This window comes from Crocodylus siamensis, chromosome 5 (genome assembly GCF_052110815.1).
Source record: "Crocodylus siamensis isolate JL-2025a chromosome 5, ASM5211081v1, whole genome shotgun sequence".
NCBI lineage: Eukaryota > Metazoa > Chordata > Crocodylia > Crocodylidae > Crocodylus > Crocodylus siamensis.
In genome coordinates this window covers 10,834,312-10,849,066 of record NC_143399.1, presented here as the reverse complement: position 1 = coordinate 10,849,066, position 14,755 = coordinate 10,834,312, and the positions used below count along the sequence as shown (strand labels likewise).

General features: G+C 50.8%; 1 protein-coding gene and 1 long non-coding RNA gene across 4 annotated transcripts in view; one reads left to right on the top strand and one right to left on the bottom strand.

Annotated features, from left to right (window-relative positions):
* Window positions 1-2,190: 2,190 nt before the first annotated feature.
* Window positions 2,191-7,132, bottom strand: LOC149863483 (uncharacterized). 2 transcript variants are annotated; one of them, XR_016442630.1, is made up of 4 exons: window positions 5,839-7,132; window positions 4,273-4,322; window positions 3,841-4,013; window positions 2,191-2,743 (listed from the first exon to the last, which is right to left on the bottom strand). It is a non-coding gene; the product is annotated as an uncharacterized LOC149863483 (long non-coding RNA). The 2 variants fall into 2 exon arrangements; XR_016442631.1 differs by lacking the exon at window positions 4,273-4,322.
* A 653-nt stretch (window positions 7,133-7,785) lies between these two features.
* The window catches only part of SSBP3 (single stranded DNA binding protein 3), a 134,938-nt gene continuing 127,968 nt past the window's right edge, over window positions 7,786-14,755 (top strand). The window contains exons 1-4 of one of the 2 annotated variants that reach the window (XM_090049399.1): window positions 7,786-8,106; window positions 8,386-8,458; window positions 8,649-8,710; window positions 11,093-11,177. In XM_090049399.1, coding sequence (XP_089905525.1) covers window positions 8,051-8,106; window positions 8,386-8,458; window positions 8,649-8,710; window positions 11,093-11,177 — 276 coding nt within the window. In that variant the 5' untranslated portion in view covers window positions 7,786-8,050. The remainder of the gene's footprint in view (window positions 8,107-8,385; window positions 8,459-8,648; window positions 8,711-11,092; window positions 11,178-14,755) is intronic. The other variant, XM_090049400.1, reaches the window with a different exon arrangement.

Sequence of the window (14,755 nt, the reverse complement as noted above, 5' to 3'; positions counted from 1 at the left end):
CAGTGACCGTTCTGTGGCTATAACAACCCAAGGTACACGGCTCATTTACCGTCTCCACTGAGGGTCCTTTGCTAGAACCCACTTGCAAATATTGAAGGTGCTCACCACCTTAAATCAGGAAGAGGGATTGTAGTAGTGGGTATAGCTGGATGAGGTGGTTTGGTGCTGGCAAACAAGGTGAGCATGTTTTCCTGATGCTGGGATTTGCAAGGGTGGTAACTCGATGGATTTCCCCAAGTTTTCTTTGAACTTCTGAATGGAATGGGAAGTTGTCTTTCAAGATGCATGCAACGGTTTGGTTTGGTTTTGTTCTGAACCAGATCTGGGCAAACAAGTAAAACAGTAGTCTTAAATGTAGTAATTAAATGTTTGCAGCATAGGAATAAATACTGGAATTGGCACTCTAACTGCATTTTCCACATGTACCAATTGACTGAGATCTAGATGCAGAAGCCAGTACAATGGATTTTCTCGCACTGAATTGGTTTAAGAAATATTCACCTGAGGCACTGGGAACAGCATAGACTTTTTGCGACTTGCTTGTAACATTATGCTGACGGTTCTGGCATAATCCCTTTTTGTACCCATAGAGAAAGGAGTTTCACGTCTGAGGTGTGAATGTTTTTTGCAAGTTTGCCATGTCTGGTGTATTACTAATGGGCCACTCCAGAGATGGAGCGAGGCAGTGATTTCCATGGCGAGAGGGCTGGCAAGTCTGCAGTATATTCAGCCTTAGGGGACATTTCTGAGTGATCTTCAGGGACAGACTATGAAATGAGTACTGGTGTATGGCAGTGACAAAGGTGTGGCTACTCACAGTGAGGTCTTCATTTGCAAGCAGTGGTCACAATCTTTGAGCCAAGCACAGCTGACATGGAGCGCTGTTGGCTCCATCTGCATATCCAGAAGCAGTCTAGAATCAGATAAGATCTGTGGCCTGACATTTTCAACAACAAAAGGCAGACAGAGAGGCCACCACTGAAGAACTTTTATCTCTGCCATTTCCTGTTCAGCCCTGGGGTAGCAAGATCTTAGCCAGGTCCATCACCTCTGTATCTGGGTCTTAGCTAGGACTTGGCTGGAAACCTTAGATCAACATGGTGTGTCAAGATCTAACACTGTTGTAACATGGAGGTGACTTGTGTCTGTTCTGATGGTACTGCGACCCAAATCGCCTCACGCTGTGCTCTAGTGGCCTGGATACATGGGTGGCAGAGCAGAACTGTGCCAAACTTCATGCAAGACCTAGAGCAGATGAAGCATCTCCCCCCACCCCTTCCCCTCCAAGCTCCAGTGCCGCTAACAGATGTCACATTTATTCTGGGATAAACTATATTATTCTGGGACAAAGTGCAATCATACAGACAATCACCCATGTTGATTGTCCCAGGATAAATTCTTCAAAAAGATTCCCAGATAAGAGGAAGTAACATTTTATTCCAGGCTATTGCAAAGTACATCGGTACAGTTATCCTGTGATCCCATTAATTCAAATGCCATAAAAATGGCATTGGTTTCAACTGCTCGCTAAACCCTGAGTAGAAGGGCCATGTGCGTACACGTCAGTCCCAGAATATTTTTGTTCTGGGACAAGCACGGGCACAAGTTATCAAGGGATAGATGCAATGTCTGTCCCTAGTCTGAGAGAGAAGACATAATCCTATTTGAAGACAGCCCAGTCTGTCCTTGCAGACTTGCCTCTCCACATAGCCTGTGTAGTCATCCATACTTCATGACTGACAACACCCAGTACAGCTACTAAGTCTAAAAGATTTGACATGGAAACATGATCTGTGTCCATCAGTAGAAGAGCAGTGGCTGAGTGGACCAGAAAGGCTCGCTACCATTCCAACAACAAAGGCGTGTAAAAGACAGATAAGGAAATTGGAGACTCCTTTCTATTATCAGTGTTTCACTAATTTTTTGATAGCATTTTCTTTAAAAAGGTTTCTAACAAGGTGCTGATGTCAGCAGGAGGCAGTTGATTGACAGGTGAGGGCAGGAGTATTTGTTTTGAGCATAAGAGCAACACTCCTCATTAACGGTTTGTCTGATAGAGACAAGAGGGAAAGCCAAGGCAAATCCACTAGAGGTGTGAAGTCAATGTACCCAAGTCAAGGCATGCCAAGTTCCCATGCGGATGAAGTGAGGGGGAAAAGTGGCTGTAGCTTAGCCTTCCTAGATATGGCCTCAGACATGCTGGCAGCAGGGTTAAATTCCCTTCTTATGAAGATATACAAAAACCTAGAACTCTTGGTTCCAAAATGATACCTTTTATTAGACCAACTGGAAAATGGCAAGAAAACTGTCCTTTTCTGCAAGCTTTTGGGATCAAAGTCCCTTCGTCAGGCTCTGGGAAAAGTGTAGATGGTACAAGATGGTAAAAAGTCCCCATAGGTAGGAAATAAACTTCATTTTTGCACAGAGGGAGCTGAAGATGGAAGTCTGTCCCTCTTATGAAGCTCATTATCTCCAAGCTGCAGGCCTCCAGCAGATCAGCTGGTGACACTGGGACAGTTTTGTGGCTATAACAACCCAGGGTGCATGGTTCATTTATTGTCCGTACTGATGGGCATTCTCTAGAAGCCACTTGCAGTATTGAAGGTGCTCACCACTTTAAACCAAGAACAGGGATTGGTAACCAGGAACAGGGAGGAGACACTGCAATGGATCTAACACACTTCCCTTTTAGGGAAGAAGAAGGTGTCTTGGTCACCTGTCCATAGCCTGAAGATCTGGGTACCTTAGGAACATCAATAAGCAAAATTAGTTAAATGCAGAGACATCACCTCATCTGTCTCTTCTCTTCCTGTCCCCTCCCGACCCAAATGGGCCAGTCCTGCCAAAGGAAAACATTTCAGTGCATTAGGGACAGAGAACAGCAAGGGACAGTCTTGGCTATAAAGCTGGCAACCATGTCATGCGATACCTTTCATAAGCAGTTCCACAGTAGAGCTGGGGTTCACGGTCCAGCCTGTACCCAGAACTGTCCTGCCATGTAGCCAGCTGCTAGCGTGGGCACAGGAATGAAGTGCAGTCCAGGATAGGACACTTTGAGTGCTGAGCCCAAGGGACAGGTCTTACCTGACCCCACCACTCAGTTGCCTGGGATGGGTCTTTGTGATGTGTCAGCTATGACTCCATTCAGGAAAGTCGAGTCTACCTGAAAACAACCCTGCACACTTATGGATAAAGATCCTGAGGCGCTAAATTACACTAGATTGGTTCTCAGATCTGAATGTAGCAAGTCCATAGCAGACTGAGGAATGTACTTTATTGAAGCAACATATTATGGTGTCAGGTAAAATTAACTAGATTGCACCCATCGTTTGATATACAGGCAACAGCAAGCACCGAGGTGTGTGATTTTACTGAATGACTTAAACCAATCATGAGGTGGAGGCCTCGTGTTAACAGTGCTGCTGGTAGTAGTGCTTAAATTGAATTTGCTAAAGGCAAAGTTTCAGCTTAAAAAAGGGTGCCAGGGCTGTTTAAAGCTTGGCACGTTTAAACTGGATTGCCTTATAAAGAGGATTTTGGCATACAAGGCTCTAAAAATGGGTAAGCCTCATCCTGCAAACAGTTACCCACAGAAACAATCCCATTATTGCCCATGGAGCTACCTCCCTGGGTAAAAAGTCTTCCAAATTGGGGCCTTCAGGTATCACTTGCTTCCCGAGAACATTGTAACACGCGCTGAACCCGACCCTTTTAAATGCAGTGAGACTGCTTCTAAGCACAAAGTTTATTCAAGCACATGAGTATTTGCAGGACTGGGGCTAATGTCTGCAAAACCCAAATTATTATAATACTGATTGTATTATTAAAAATAACCTTTACTTGGCTTGGAGCTTGCTGGGCACTGAAGGCAGCTTGCTCTGTGTCTCTGAGTGTGAGGTTTGAATATCAAAATCAAGGTAGAGGTGAAGGCTGAAGAGCAGTCTCTTTTGAGCTCTTCTTTTTGTGCTGATCCAACATCTGTTCCCGTGGAAACTGTAACCAGAAGCCTGTAGCTGAAAGCAGGAGTTCTTGTTAGTTTCAGTTGCTGGTTTCCAGTCCCCATTTAGACCTATGTTTCCATAGAAATGGACATCAGAAAGGTGAAGACGGGCTAAGGGTTATAAAATATAGCTGGAGAAAGCTTGACATGGAGAGAATGTGTCTGATGCTTAGAGCAAGGATTGTGGCTGTGTTTGGATTCAGTCTCCTGGGGTTTGTTTCCAGCTGTGCAGCAGACTTGTTGCGTGACCTTGGTCAAGCCACTTAACTTACCTTTGTCTCAGATTCTCCAACTGTATCAAGAGTCAGGTGCTGACACCTCCCTCAAAAAAAAAAAAAAAAAAAAAAAAAGTGGCGTGAGATTGAATTCAGGCCCAGAATAGGGCGTTGAGTCCCACTGTCGAACTGCAAAGGAATACTTTTCATTGCTCCGCTTTATTTCTATAGAACCTAAAGGGGGAGGGAGAAAACAAAGTGCTGCAAAGATACCGAGCAGCCAGGCAGCAAGAAGTGAAATCGTAAGCCTCGAGTCCTAGCGTCCTGCTGGGATCTGCAATTCCCATTTCAGAATTCAGCAGCTGGACGCTGGTGAAAGTTGGGCTTCCAGAGGCGGCAGGGATCTGGCCCCGAATGATTTAAAATAGTAGCAAGCCAAGCCAGGGAAACCCTTCCCATTAAGCCCAGGTCTCCAGAGTAGGCTTTTCTAGTCTGTTGTCTAAATGGACATTAAAGTCTTGCATTTCCTCACATGGGGTGAATGCAATGATCTCAGGGAGAGGGCTGCTGCCTGGCAGACAATTCTCTTGGACACATGCACAGTCCGACTGCTTGCCAGCCAATTAACATCCTCCTCCTGCCATGCCCTGAAGTTTCACCAGCACGAAAGCCCCCTCGAAAGCCTGGAGCCAGCCCCCCAGGAGGTCGGGGTTTTTATTAGGTGGCTCAGTCTGAACAAAATTGGCGGCTCAAGGGATGCAAAAGAAAGCACGAGGTTTGCCAGGCCCTGGTGTGGCTGAGGGCTCTGTGATAGCTGACAGGCCGTAAAAGAGCAGGTCCTGGCTTGTGCAGCTTGGAGGCACTTGGGACAGTGGGAAATGAAGGGTCAGGGTGAAATGATTGATGTGCTGAAGCCCTTTCCCATCACTGCCTGGGACGCTTTGCGCATGAAGCTGTATCTAGCTCCCTTGTGATAAGCGCATTTGCAGGTGACTGGGGTCAGATTTCCCAGTGCAACAGACATCAACCATAAATTCATATTTTTCACACCTCCTCTCTGAGGCTTGGGGAGGATCTTGGTGTTGAAACCAGGGCTGGCTCCCTCCCAACCCAGCCAGTCGATCTGCTTGGGTTTGCAGTGAAGTCATCGTGTTGAATTTGGCACATCACTCCAATTCCCTTGGCAACAGCCTGATGTCACAGTCAGGCTTCTGACTTCACTGCAGCATCCAGCAGTAGGAGAAGCTGGGCAGCCAGGGAGACGGCTCTTATTCCAGCAGACGCCAGGGAGAAGAGCAGATAGAGTACCAAGAACTACCTCCAAGGTTTATGTGGTCTTTGAAGTTGATTCCTTTGTAAAAGCTTTGTTTTAACTGGGGGGGGGGGGAGGGGGGTCAATGTTTCAAGAGGAAACATCACACTTAGGATGATGATGTTTGAGAAACTGGGCTCTCTTCTCCCTCCCTCCCACTCCTGCCTTTCACATTTGCTGCTTGTTGTTGACTGACATTCCTACCATGGGTGGGGAAAATGTCCACTCTCACTGTCTCCTTCCTGCCTCCAAGGCTGGGGGCGGCTGGCAGGAGTGTGTCCTCTGCTGAAAGCAGGAGAAAGAGCTCCTACCTCTGACCCGAACTGGGAAGGAGGAATACTGCTGCCTCTCTTCAGGTCTCCCTGTTGCTTGGGTTGGTGCTGGTGCCTCTCCCCAAACTACTGTGGTGGGGTTTTGCTTGCTGGGGAACCATTCACCATGGGCTTCTCCAGTCCACTGGCTGCAAAGCGGGTTTCCTACATGCACTCCAAAAAAAGAAAAACATTTTAAAAAATATATATATATAAATTGTGGGCACCATAAATAAACCCACCTACTGCAAGTGACCAGATGTGGCCCCTAAACATATGCCACTCTTTCACTCCTCCAAGGACTCTCCTAGGCAACTTGCTTTTGGTGGGGACCCATGGATGTCCACCTTGATTACTGGGCGGGGGGGGGGTTTCAGAATAAATTGTCACCGCTTGCGTTAGTGCTACCATATGTTAATTTAAGTGACAGTGCTGGACTTGTACTTAGATGCCCTACTGGGCTGGTGGGGGCAGAAATGTTTTCTTGGGAGGAGTTAGATTTCGTCTACTAAATCACACAGGGATTTGCCACCCAAATGGCACAACCAGCCCAGATCCTAATAGCCATTTTACAAGTCAGGGGTAGGGACAACGCTGTTGAAACAAGGCTGGTTAGTAAGTGGCAGCTGGCTGGGCTCCGCGATTCCTGCCCAAAGCTTTGAGGAAGTTCATGCCAACAACTGCAGCAAACTAACTGAATTGCCCATGGCTCCCAGGAACCCGAGTTAGTCCTGCTACCAAGCAAAAAGATGACTGGACCCCCCCCATATAATATATAATAATAATGTATATTATTCCATGTAGCTTGTGCCAGCCTCCCTTCCCCCTTGCTGCTTTGACGACTGGCACGCGCGCCCGCTCCTGTCAAACGTGGGAGTTTCCCCAGCAGGCCCCCCCCGCAGCGGTACCTTGCCCACCCAGCCTCCCTCGCCCCACGGGGGACGGGTTTAAGTCGAGGAGGGCGCACAAACGCTCGGGGCTGGATCTTTATTTTTTTCCCCCTTGGAAGATCCTTGCCTTCAGGGGTGCATCGCTGGTGGGAGGGAGCCACCTAGATCGCAGCAGGCGGGCGCACGCCCCTACGCGGGCAGGGACAAGCCCCTCCCCCTTCACTTTGAATGCGCATGTTGGCACAGGGGGAACTTCGGGGGGGGGGGAAGTGTGGGGGACGTGTGAGTATGTGAGACAGTGAGTGTGTGTGTGTGACAGTGTGAGGGTGAGTGTGAGGGGGGGTGTGGGGGATGTGTAAGAGTATTAAGACAGTGGGGGGTGAGATTGTGTGTGTGTGTGTGTGTGTGTGTGTGTGTGTGTGTGTGTGTGTGTGTGTGAGAATAAGTGTAAGACTGGGTGTGAGGTGCGTGTGCATGTGTGAGAGTATGCAAGACGGGTGTGTGAGATAACTGTGAGACTGGCTGCGAGGTGTGTGAGTGTGTGGGGGGGGCGCAAGCGTGAGACTGGGTGTGTGCGAGAGTGAGTGTGCGTGCGAGGTGCGAGAGACCGTGAGTGCAAGACAAGTGAGTGTGCGGGGTGTGTGCGCGGGGGGAGGGGCGGCTGTTTGCCGGAACAGCGGCGAAGGGGGGGAGGAAAGAAAAAAAAAAAAAGCGCCGATCCGCGCGGCGGTTTCAAGGCCCCCCCGGATGTGTCCAGCCGCGCAGCCAATGGGCGCTCGCAGCTCGCGCCGCTCGGCTCTTTTAAAGGGGCCGCAGCCGCGGGCCGGGCCGAGAAGCGCTGGAGCGCCGGGACACCCCCTCGCTTTCCTCCGCTTCCCCCCCGCCCCCCGCAGCGCGCCCAGGTCCCCGCCCGGCTGCTCCCCGCTCCCCTTTCCGCGCGCCCGGCCCGGCCCGGCCCACGCGGGGGGGGTCCCGGCGTCCGCGGCACCTTAAGGCGGGGGCGGGGCGGGGCGGGGCGGAGGCGGGGCGGCCCCTCCCCCGCGGGCGCGGATTGGCCGCGCGGGCGCCGAGTGGAACGTTGCCGCCCGCCGCGTTCCGCCCGCTGTAGCCACGTTCGGCGGCGCTCGGGGCGGCGGGGCCGGGCCGGGCCATGGGGGCCGGGCGGGCGCGGGGGCTCTGACACGCCGCGCCGGGGCAGCGGGGCCGGGGGCCGAGCAGCGGCCAGAGCCGGCGGCGCCTTCGCCTCCTCGTCCTCCTCCTCCGCGTCCTCGTCCTCCTCCTCCGCCGGCGGCGGCTGCGGCTGCTCCTCCCCGCCGCGGACCATGTTCGCCAAAGGCAAAGGCTCGGCGGTGCCGTCGGACGGGCAGGCTCGGGAGAAGTAAGTGCCCGCGGCCCCTGCGCCGCCGCGGGGCCGGGCCCCGGGGGCTGGGCGAGGAGGGGGGGCGTCCTTTTGTGTGTCCGCGCTCCTGGCTTTGTCCGGGCCCGGCCCGCAGCACCCCCGGGTGGGGGCACTTGGGGCGGGGGGGGCTGCCCTGGCAGGCCGGGGCCGCTCAACTCCCAGCAACTTTCCCGGGGGGTGGCGGTGCCCCCTCTCCGAGGGGTCCCGACGCCCGCCCCGCCGCAGCGGCGCCTGCCCCGTGTCTCTGCGCTCTTGCAGGTTGGCTTTGTACGTCTACGAGTACTTGCTGCACGTCGGAGCCCAGAAATCCGCACAGACCTTCCTGTCGGAGGTGAGTGGGGCGGGCGGCGGGCCCCCCTCCCCGGGCCTGATGGCCTTTGTTTTCCCAAGCAGGCACGGTGGCCTCCATTTTGAATTTTTATCACCTTTTGCCATTTATTGCGGTTGGCCTCGGAGCCCCCGGGCGGTTCGGGGGGCTCCGCGGGGCCGCCTGACCCGTTTGCCCGCCTTCTCCTCCGCAGATCCGATGGGAAAAAAACATCACGCTAGGGGAGCCTCCCGGGTTTCTACATTCCTGGTGGTGGTAAGTGGCCTTCCCTGTCCGCTTCACCTTCCGAGAATACCGGGGGGCGGTGGGGGGGCGCAGAAATGGGGCGAGGCGGGGAAGAGCCGGGAGGGAACACATCGTCCTGGGTAAAAGTTTTGATCCTTGCCTCCTCTGGTAAGGAAGAGACGTTCTGCGTGTGCTGCATGCGCGCACGACCGGCGGGTTTGCCGCCGTCGGGAATTTATTTTATTTTATTTTATTTTTTTTTGCACGCGTGGAAATTGTTTGGCCCCCGGGAAGATGCGGGCGGGAGGGGGGGGACCCTGCGTCTGTCTTCCACACAGTATTGCTCTTACTCAGGTGGAGCGGGCGAGGTATGGGAGGAGGAGCTGTTTGTTCCTCCCCACCAGCTGAAGCAGAGGCATCAGGGAGCTCTCACTTCCTCAGCGGTGATTCGGGATGACTTGGCCCTCCGGGTTACTGGGTGGGGGGGGTGCCATCTCCCATCCGGTGCTAGCTGGTGGGGGTGGTGTTCGTGCCAACTCGGGAGCGGTCCTTTTTTGTAGTAGCTCCTCTGCCAAAAATAAATAAAGTGGGTGCAGGTTGGAGGGTCCCCTCATTTCCTGCCACCCTGGAGGATCTGCCTTGAACAAAGCAAAGTTTCTCTGATTCTGCACCCGAAGGTGCTGGGAGTGGATTTCCAGTCTTCTAGCTGAAGTTTGCACCAGGCTTGCGAGCTGGCCGTTTGCCGGCGAGCGCGCTGTGGCTTTTTAAGAAGTCAATAGTGCCTGGGTCGAGATGGTTTTGAGTCAGGCTGTTGAAGTGGAGGGAAACCAAAGTGTACACGCCTACCCGTTCTGCCAGTGCAGGCACCTCAGGTCCGCCAGCAGCTGAGACTGCGAGCTCTCTTGCAGCCGGTTGCTATCAGCTTGCGAACTGAGAAAACCAGTTCCTAATTGCATTTGTCAACTTCATGCAGGATGCTTGCAGCGCGCTCGGGCAGCTTAGGGTGCTGGCTGGTCTCTCTCTCCAGATCGGACCGGTGGTGGGGAGGGGGCAGGGGGGAGCTTAGGCCGCTCGCAGAGGCAGCCTGACTTCCTGTCGAAGCCTGCAGTTTGGGTAATGAAGTTCAGAAGTAGTAGTAGGAGTTTGGGGAACATGATTGAGGCTTGTTTTCTTCTGCATTTAGAGTAGGAGAAGCAAACCGGCCAGCCTTTTACCATGCTATTGGATAGGATCCGCGGTCCATTTCAGAGCCTGCAAAAGTGAACTCTGCCTGCTGCCATATGTATACTGAGGTGCACTGGATTATCATCCAGCCTTCTTCGGGCAAGGTCTGTGCTGCTAACATCTGCTGCTAGCTTGGCCAGGCTGTTCGGAGGTGTGAAGTGTGTGTAGACAGGGTGCTACTGGTACCGCTGCGCTTTGACCGGCGCAGCCTGTTTTGCTGTCCCACGTAAGGCACGTTTGGCTGGTGCGGCCGCGCTCCGCACCGGGCGCGTTTTGTTGGTGCAAAATCCAGCGTTGCTCAGCTGGGGAAGTGTATTCAGTGTGGACCTGGCACTAGTCTGTCACCTGGCAGCGTGGCACGCTGCCATGCAACTAGTGCCGGGCAGAACAATGAGTCCGCAGGAAACAGTGAGTCAGCACCTTCATGCTGTGGTGGCTAATGCTCTGCCTTGGAGGGAGCAGTCCGAGGGGCCATCTTCTGAGAGGTTTAGGCAACGGCTGGAAGTCTTGCGCGGATGGGTGCACGCGTAGTTCACACGAGAAGAGTTTGTGGTGACATTTCTGGAGCGGGCTTGCCCTTCCGGTAAGGGAGCTCTTCGGGTTGTTGCAGCATGCTCGGGTTCAGCTGATGAGCGGTAGAAGTTGAAACGCCCCATGGAAGTCTTGCAGAGGGATCTCCCAAAGTTTGAATACTAAGAGGAGTAGAGATGCGCGCTCCTGGAGCCTAGAGCTGAAATAGCTGCCTGCTGGCCAGCTTTTTTTCTTGGTTGATTTAGACAGTTTGGGAGTTGAGGGAAAGACATCGGAGGGTGACAGGGCTGATAAGCCCTTCCACTGAAGTTTTAGAAGTCCCCGAGTTACTTCTTCCCATCCAGCAGATTGTCAGCTCGCTGTAATTGTCACCTACGTGTTTAAAAGGTCCCTTCGGCTCTTAAAATTACCTGGCTCGAGATCTCTTTGTTGGAGTTGTTACTAGAAGGTTTAAAGGGTGATAAAATTGGATACGTGGTCTTGACGGACCTTAAATTCACTCCTTAACCACACGCCAAATGAGGTGGAAAGCCGCTCACCTTGAGCGAGCTGTCGGCTAAGTTTGTACTATGGTATTGTACATGTGCTGTTACTTATGCAAGTCATAATTAGTAACTGGATCCTGTTTTGTTGTTTTTTCTTTTCCCTGCCATGCAGCGTATTTTGGGACCTTTACTGTGCAGCTCCTGAAAGGCGAGATACTTGTGAACATTCAAGTGAAGCAAAAGCCTTTCATGATTATGTGAGTAACAATTTTTAATCCTTGTGCTAATTGCAGGGTTGGAGAGATCAAACTTCTTCAGCGCTGAAAGCAAGCGTGTAGCCAACTGGTGACAGCTTTTTTTTTTAACCAGCAGTGTTCTGACTGGGTTGAAGAGTATTTCATAATGTTGCAATTATGTAAATGACTTCAGATACTTATCTTAAGTACTTAAGGGCACATTCAGACCCTTGGTGGAATTAAGTCGTTTTGCCGAGCTGTGGACAACAGAAGCCCTGCGATAGCGGTGCTGTGGGGAGCAGTGATGATGTTTTCCACACTGAGGACAGACCTCATTTACAAACTTCGTCGCACAAGTGTGTGCGCTCAGTGTCTGAACGCGAACAGGGGGAAATTCTTCAAAATGTTGGGTCTCCAGCCCAGGAAAAATCTAAGTGTTCATTGGAGACAGCGTGCACTTAGATGCTTGCTCTGGCTAGCCAGTATTCGTGTCTCAAAAATATCAATATAAAGGTACTTCATTACATTAAGACTGCATTGCAGTCTCTTTCTCTCTCTCTCTTTTTTTCCTTTTTTTTAAAAAAACCAAGCCCTTTTTGGTTGAAGGTCTATTTCTTAATGGCTGTGAAAGAGCTGGAAAAGATGGTTTAGAAATGATGTGGACGTTGCTGTGTCTGAGCCTGAAGTTGGTGGCTGATTGGATGGGCTAGATTTTGGAGGCTTGGATTGGCTGTGGTACTTTTCCAGCATGCCTGGGTGGCTGTGGCGTACCTGCAAAGGAAGGTACATGAGCCCCAGGTCAAGAGGCTCTCTGCAGTTGGTTTTTGTTTGCAGGACAAAGGAGACCACATCCAAAGCGACCATGTGACGAGAAGCCTTGGAGATGAGGCACGGGGCTTTGCAGTAACCTGAACCTGTCAGTGGGGACATCTCCCCAGGCCAGGCTGGCTGTTGTGTAGGCTTTCAAGTAAATAGATGCGTTTTACAACTTGCTCAGCTCTGCTGTGCCCCGTGGGCAGTGGGTTGTCGGCACGGGCAGCGATTCCGAGCACGGGGGGACTTGAAGTGAATTGATATGAAGAGATTTGGTATTTTTGCTCTTGTCCCACTGGTGCACCCTCTTGCCTGTAGCAGCCAGATAACCTTGTTGTCGCTTTGGTTTTTATTGGGCATCCTGTGGCCCTTACAGCAGGGTTTACTAATGAGCATCCCCATTTATCAGGCCACTTTTAACTGTCTGCGCTCTGAATTCTGCCAGGACAGCAAAGGGTGCAACCGCAGAAGAAAGCGTGCGGGCTGCTCCTTTCCGAGTGAACGCACTCAATTAAGGCTGTAACATTCCCATACACTTCAGCATGAGTGATTAGGACAGTGGCAGAGGGGGGTTGCCAGGCGATGTTGGTGCAGGCTGGGGGAATATTGTCAAACGCGTTAGCAGTAGCATGGGCAGCCTTCTTCCGATGAATGGCACTGCTGGTCAAAAACAGCACAGAGCTGTTTCCCCTTCTTGCTCTTGCGATTTCCTGCCGGTTTGGGTGCATACCTGTTGCCCATGCAAGAGCTCATCTTTGGTGCATGGGTGAGCTCCAGCCTCGCTACAGACCTTCACGCCACTCCTTGCCCATCTTGCGGTGGGGCGTTTGTTGTAGGAATGACAAAATCCCAGAGTGTTTGTGGGTTATAAATAGTGAAGTGCAGCTTGCAAATATTTGCTTGTAGATGTGCCAAAGCCGGGCGAGGCCATGTCTTCAAAAAGGATTGGCAAAGAGATGTTCTCATAGATGCTCTACCTTAATGTGACCCAGTTGAGAGCTGCTGAAGCGGTACAGGGGGGAGATGGTTAGAGACTCTTCTGGTGGCTTGGGTCTGTCTTTCCAGTGTGGTTCTTTGCTCCCCTAAAGGTCACTTGTGGTGGAGTTTAGTCTTGAGGCTGCCTGACCAGAAGCGGGTAGCTTAGTATGCCCCAGGTGCCACTGAATCTTGGTTCTGTTTGTGTCATACTGTCACTTATGTATTGCCTTTTTAAAGGGTAAATTCGACTTTGGTCCCCATGTTAGGGACATTTTTTCCCTGAGCTTAAAACCCTGGTGGACACAGCTACTCTGGAAGCACCTCTTAGTCATTCTGGATTTCCAAAGTACTTTAAAGCTGCCCAACTTGGAACACCAAACCCAAAATGTCTGTCTTGTTTGGGTTGCTTTTTTTTTTTGTTGGAGGGGGTTAGATCTTGGATGCAAAGAGAGAAGGTCTGCGGGATAGCACCAGCCGCCAAGATACAGTAATGCTACATTAGCAGCAGCCTTATAATAATGTCTGAGGATTTAGTGTATTTAGAGAAATTAATCTTTTTTAGCTTGGTAATAATTCTAACAATAGGCCTGAGTGCATTAGATGATTCGCATAAACTTCTTTAATACATGTTGCTTTAAGCTTATAGTAAATAGACACAATCCTGATTGTTTGTTTTTTTTTTTTTAATTCTCAGTGTAATACAGTTTCATAACAGCCCTTTTTAGTTTACCTTTTTAGCTTTTATTATAAAGACTCATAAGGAGATTTTCCATCTTTGCCCTCCCTCCTTCTTCATCTCTTCGCTTTCACTGTTTTATTGCAATTGTCCTGTTTTGGGCTTTAAATGGTCGATTATATTTCTTCTCCGTAATGCTGCATATTGTAGATGCTTAGGGATTTCTTTCCCCCTCCTCCCCCAAAGAATCAGTGTTTTCACAGCAGGAGTAGGTAGTGTACTTTCCGGGGTGCGTAATCTACCTATATAAAGCTTAAATATTGACCAAAGAAAGGAACTGTATGATAAACTTTTTTGTGTGAATAGGAGCTTGTTTCTTTGAGGGCCATGTCCACGGCCCATGGTTCATGTGTGCATGCATGTGTTTCAAATCCAAACACGCATAGCACAGATCTGGGGCTATGATGCCAGATTCTTCTTAAATCACTGCACCAGACCTATCTACTGTTGGCGCACCTCTGTCACTGAATTTCTGCTCTAGGGGGAAGTTGGTGCCTATCTCTGCTTGTGTAACCCATGCAAGAACAAGGAGTCAGGGGCTGTTGTTTGCACGTGCGAGTTGGGGGTGAGAGCGGCGCAGGTAATTCATCCTATTGTGGTTCCTAAAGTACATCACAGTCTTTAAAATACTTACTCGGTGTATCCCGAGTTTTTAAGTTACCGTGTTTAAGCAGAGCACCTGTTGCTGGAGTTGAACAAGGTAGTGAAAATGCATGTTAAAGGATCTGCAGATCTTGCCATTCTGGGATCTAGGGTCCAGTGGTTGCTCAGTAGATCCAGCTGGAATTTGATCCTTTGCCTTCTGCCCTTCGGGCTGGAAGGTGCTGTGACCGCTCCTGCTGCACACTTTACGTGGTAGCTGCTCTGCGCTTCCAGTGAATCATGCAGACTCCCAAACGGAGCTTGGCTGAGAGCAGGAGCGGCACACCACGAGGTGTAAATAATGTGGACTCCAGGACAAACGTACTGGGCTGGGAAAGCATGTTTGCTATTTCTGTTTATTTGCTACGCAGACTGAGAAGGGGGAAAAAAAAATGAGTAGTGCCTATGCAAATCACAAACTGAGTAGACA